The 6,000-nt window shown below is 43.4% G+C and overlaps 1 protein-coding gene across 1 annotated transcript in view; it reads right to left on the bottom strand.

Moving 5' to 3' along the window:
• Positions 1 to 300: 300 nt before the first annotated feature.
• LOC126190817 (adenylate kinase isoenzyme 5) overlaps positions 301 to 6,000 on the bottom strand; it is a 526,350-nt gene continuing 520,650 nt past the window's right edge. Inside the window, exon 10 of the mRNA XM_049931384.1 lies at positions 301 to 3,312. Coding sequence (XP_049787341.1) covers positions 2,806 to 3,312 — 507 coding nt within the window. The 3' untranslated portion in view covers positions 301 to 2,805. The remainder of the gene's footprint in view (positions 3,313 to 6,000) is intronic.

The raw sequence follows: 6,000 nt of genomic DNA, 5'->3' as shown, positions 1-6,000 counted from the left end.
ACATGAGTAACATTATAGCGTGTCTATTATTGTGTGGTAGAGATCCTATGTTCTTACGTTACGATCAGGAAACCTGTCTGATATACAGGTGGGAGCATTGTTAAGTTCGTTTCTAATCACTCAAATACACATGGTCACAAAACCATATATTAAGGTAACATGTACAAACGAAGCTGGTTTAATGGGTTTCACGTTGTCAACGCAAGGAAGAAGGAATAAGTAAAATGGAAACCAAACTGTTATTTGATTTTTATTGTAACACTTTACATCTATGTTGCAAAATAGAGGAAACATTGCTTTTATTTTGTCCGATATTTGTACAAATTATAAAATTTTAATGTAATAACTATTATAAAACCACTCATTCTGGTGTACCCCTGTCACGTATATTTCCTGTGATCCCATTGTACAGCACACTAACATATTTTTCTTTAATTAAAATACACATTTAAATTTTTACAATCGTGCTTCAAGCTGAAGTTTTAGGGATATATCTCAGATCTAGCAGCCTATAACACGTCATTCAATACCTAATTTTAAAATCTCATTACAGGTTCTTGGGATGGTCGCTGGATTCTGTGATAATATTGCTGAACATCATTCCCAGACAGCATAGTGTACCGTCTCAAAGCTTCACACTGAAAAGTCAGGTGTGCCAGTTTTCCAGCTTCAGACCGTTAGACGAGGGAATAAAGATGCATTTTGTGCGTTGTGCTCGGAAGTAACGAGATCTCGCCTGGGATCATCGATGAATGACTTGTGAGAGCGGCGAACGCTCTAGGTTTCGCGGGAGGTCGTTCTTGAGCAGACGGAGGGAAGGACATATTTTGATCTGTGTCGCCAACTACTTTTCAATGTGAGCACACAGAAGTGTAAGACTTAAGCCAAAGAAATACAAACACATTTGTAAATATCTGAGAAAGTGAACACACAGAAAAATTATTACTTATTTGTAATGAGAAAAAGAAATACATAAACTTCACTACTGTCGAACCGCAGACACGAGTCAAATTTAGCGTATATTTCCCCTGAAATTAAAGTTAACGCTCAAGACGATCTCACGTGCTAACACTCTTTCAATATCTCATTCAGCACCACCAGTGATACAATTGTGTTACTATTAGAACTCTTTCAGTCTCTCATTCAGCACCATCATCATTTTATTTGTCCTTTAAAGAAAGCTACAGCTGTCCGATCCACTTAAGTATCGCATGGCTTATATAACTATTACACAAAAACGTAAGCAAAAATCATCACCGACAGTATCATTTCACATTCCTGGGTCTCTGGTAAGGACTCGCAGAGGCTCATCAATGAGTATATCCATTTGATTTTGATTTGTTGTTCCTTTATGGCCGTTAGGTTCACTTGAAAGTAGTATTCTACGTGCACAGAAACATTTTGTCGTTATAGAACTTGAATCAAGCAATCCTACTTCGATTAATTTCTAGCAAGTTTCAGGTCATGCTTTTGCGTTGTGACGAGTTTCATATGGGATGTATAATTTATTTGCAAAATTTTGACTTGATAAGAACTATTTTTCCGTTCACTGACACTATTGAGGTAGAGACTTCACGCTACTGAAGGCACTGGAAAACCTGGGTTATCAGTTATCAATGGCTGCATCTCACTCAAAATTAATAATATTACAGATGAGTATCTTACAAGTCAATACAAATTCCCTTCTCTGTGCAGAGACAACATAACTCATTGAATTTATACAATAAGTACAGAAAATCGCAAGAACGACAATCATTGTTATTTCCACAACGATTTCACAAACTTTCAAGGCTGAAGTTACCCCTTGAATTAAGACTTTAATCATTGTTGAACGCTAAACCCTAAGGAATAGTAGGAAACAAATATGGTAGAAAAAATTTGGTAAAGCTATGACGAGATACCTGGATTAAGCAGAAGTATTGATCCATTCGTATTGTGCGCTTTATTTTGGAGACAACCGATACGAATATTCATTTTAGTAGCCCGTTACTTAAGTAGCAGATTATTGTTATTCTTGCTTTATCACTTCACTATAAAGAACTTTTACTGTATCAAATATGAAATCTGAATCAGCCCGATCACATTGTTTAGGGTCTGGTGATTCCATTTGGATTTTGGCTAATAAAGTGATATCTATCGTGCTTCTACGTATTTGTTTCTGGATGCTATCTGTGGAGACTTAGGAGCTCTAGCGCTTGAACTAGAGCTAGTTCACCGTACGGCTTTCCGAATGTCAATGGTCAGAAGATGTGACTTGTGATGTTGCCACTCTTATTAAAATATGATACAAGTGAACAGTCCACCCAACATCAATCAATTACTGTCAGAATTCTCGAAATGTATGGACGTATTACGTAGCTACTACGAGAGAGCCAAGGAAAAGCATTGACATCAGCTGTACTTCAGACGTAAACAGGTTGCTGCATGTGAAACATTGAGCTTATTCGTCAGAATTTGAAGAGAGCTGTCTCTTCTAGTGAGTCCAGTTCCAGAACAATCCATAGTCGGTGACACTATCGTGTGGCGCCAGTGGAGTTCACATCCATAGTGTAAAACTTACAAATGATCAAACGAATGCTGAGTATCACATTTTATGCCCTGCACAATAGTCCAAATAACATTAATCACAGATAAAACTCACGCTTCCCCTGTCTTGAAAGATCAATGTACCAGATTCGATGTTAGTTCTGATGCCACGAATGGTACTTCTAAAGGATCTGGCGACAGCATTATCTTGTGAGGGTGAACAGCATTAGAGGTTCTCTGGGGACCAGAAGCTGCTGATCCACTACTGCGCAGAGTGTTTCACAGGTGTACATCTCCATTGTAGTTCTCCACGTGGGCGTACATGTCGCGGATGGTGTCCCTGGAGGGTCGGACGACCCCGTTGGCGTGCGGTTGGTAGTGGGGCTGGTGCGGCAGCTGCGTCTGCTGGAGCTGCTGCTGCTGCTGCTGCTGCTGCTGGTGGACGATGCGGCTGACGGAGTTGATCTCGGGCTGCGCCTCCAGGTCCGTGAGCAGGGTCTGCTGCTGCGGCTGCAGCTGCGGCACGATCATTCCGCCGGTGCGCCGCAGCGCCTCCACCTTGGCCATCAGCAGGCTGTGGAACTCCTGCTGCACCGGCGGGGTGTCCGTGTCGCCGTCCACGATGGCCAGCCGGCCCTCCGAGTCCAGAGTCTTGAGCACGGGCAGCGTGTGCTCCCGGAACAGCTCGAGGCGGCGCCGGAAGGCCGCCACGCTATCGTCCAGCCGGCCGCGGCCCAGCTGCAGCTTTGAGCAGTCCAGCAGCACCAGCTCAGGTTGCTGGTTGAACTGGAAATGAGAGTTCTTCTATTGATAACTGGTACATAACATTTTAAAACAGTACACTGTTAAATGCCTAGAACCTGAGCACGCCTCTAGCATCGATACACGACTTAAACTCATCATGTGTACTGTTCTTCAGATTCCAACTGCCTTTCTCCTCAAAAACCTTACTGTGCACATTAAATATCCTCTGGACCCCTTGTCCTCCACTTCTCCCATTCCCACTGTAACCAGATCCCTCCACATCCCGAACCATCCACACCATGTTCTTTCTGCAACCCAAAGCGACCACACACTGTCTTCACATGTCATAATTCCTTCCACACTATCCATTCTTTCCACATCCTGTTATTCCTTCCATACCCACACCCCACTCTTCCTTCCACACCGCTATCCCAGTACTCATCCCACACTCCACTATTCGTTCCACACCCTTACTCGCCCTCACCACACTATACTATACCTTTCACCCCCTCCCCCCTCATTATTTCTTCCATATCTCATTAGTCCTTCCACAGTACCCATTTCTTACACATCCCATCTATACCTACACCCAACTCTTCCTTCCACACCTCACAGTTCTTCCTATACTCCACTAACCTTTACATAACTTACTGTTCCTTCCACACCCCATTATTCTTTCGACTCCCCGCTGTTCCTTTTACAACCCACAGTTAATACTTCATCTCACTACTCCTCCCACACCTCATTATTTCTTCCACAGCACATTCTTCCTTCCAGAGTCCAATATTCCTTCTGGCTCTGAGCACTATGGGACTTAACGTCTGAGGTCATCAGTCCCCTAGAACTTAGAACTACTTAAACCTAACTAACCTAAGGACATCACACACATCCATGCCCGAGGCAGGATTCGAACCTGCGACTGTAGCGGTCTCGCGGTTACAGACTGAAGCGCCTAGAACCGTTCGGCCACACTGGCCGACCCCTCTAGCATCGACACAAGACTTAAATTAATCCTGTGTACTGTTCCTCAGATTCCAACTGCCTTTCTCCTCAAAAACCTTACTCCGTACATTAAACATCCTCTGGACCCCGTGCCCTCCCCTTCTCCCATTCCCACTGTAACCAGATTCCTCCACATCCCAACCCATCCACACCATGTCCTTTCTGCAACCCAAAGCGACGACACACTGTCTTTACATGTCATAATTCCTTCTACAATATCCATTCTTTCCGCATCCTGTTATTCCTTCCATACCCACACCCCACTCTTCCTTCCACACCACTACTCCAGTACTCATTCCACACTCCACTATTCGTTCCACAACCTTATTCGCCCTCACCACACTATACCTTTTACACTCCACATTATTTCTTCCACATCTCATTATTCCTTCCACAGTACCCATTTCTTACACATCCCATCTATACCCACAACCAACTCTTCCTTCCACAACTCACTATTCCTCCTAAACTACACTAACCATTACATACCTTACTGTTCCTTTCACACCCCATTATTCTTTCGACTCCCCGCTGTTCCTTTCACAACCCACAGTTAATTCTTCACCTCACTACGCCTTCCACACCTCATTATTTCTTCCACTGCACATTCTTCCTTCCAGAGTCCAATATTCCTTCTGGCTCTGAGCACTATGGGACTTAACGTCTGAGGTCATCAGTCCCCTAGAACTTAGAACTACTTAAACCTAACTAACCTAAGGACATCACACACATCCATGCCCGAGGCAGAATTCGAACCTGCGAGCGTAGCGGTCGCGCGGTTCCAGACTGTAGCGCTTAGAACCGCTCGGCCACCCCGGCCAGTCAATATTCCTTCTGCAGCTCACTATTACTTGCGAGTCTCACTATTACTTTCCCACCCCACTATTACTCTCCATTACTCATTTCAATCTCCATTATCCTGAGCACACTTTTCCTTCATCACTCACATCTTTTTCCAAACTCTATACGACTCAAGTTTCACATCTTATAATCTCCGTTCACTTCTAATACCATTCTAGCAACTTGCTAACTTCCTCTTGTTTCTAACTGTGAGCTCTGTGGATGGTAAATATGTCACGTTTTGTACTTACACTGTATTACAGAAAGGTAAGAAACCTGTAGCATACTAAGCCGAATATTTTCTTTGGAAGTTGAACTTATTTCTACGCTTTCATGTCCAAGAGATATCAAGTTCAAACTGTTAGTGAACTGATAATTTGGACTTTTTCTAGTCTAATTTCAATAAAATGGAACTTGGAAAAGTTAAATAAATGTATCTTATTCTCACAGAAATTATTTAATTCCTACCACATATCTCTCGTCTGAGTGACAACACGTCAGACGCTAGATGTAGCATCTGAAAAACGTGCTGAGGAGCACGTTCTGAGGAGCAATGGGAACTCAACCAATAACATAAGTAGTGTCACAGGATCAAACGCCCGGCAAAGTGACGCATCGCCTTTCTGCCATACATTCCCAGAGCGACGGACGGGACCTGTCGTATATTGCGCAAACACGGCGAAAAGACTATTTATAAACCGACAAAGAAGATCAAAGAGTGTCTCAGATCGGCAAAGGAGAAAAGGGATCCACTTGCACGTCAAGAGTACACAGCATACCATGTACATGCGGAAAAGTCTATTTTGGAATGACTGGACGATCGATCAACACCCGAATCACCGAAAATAAACGGCAGGTAGAGAAATTGGCCGTGGTGAAGCACAGGCT

Source organism: Schistocerca cancellata, chromosome 6, assembly GCF_023864275.1.
Source record: "Schistocerca cancellata isolate TAMUIC-IGC-003103 chromosome 6, iqSchCanc2.1, whole genome shotgun sequence".
NCBI classification, from domain to species: domain Eukaryota; kingdom Metazoa; phylum Arthropoda; class Insecta; order Orthoptera; family Acrididae; genus Schistocerca; species Schistocerca cancellata.
Note: the sequence above shows the minus strand (reverse complement) of the source record. Positions and strands in the feature narration are given on the sequence as shown.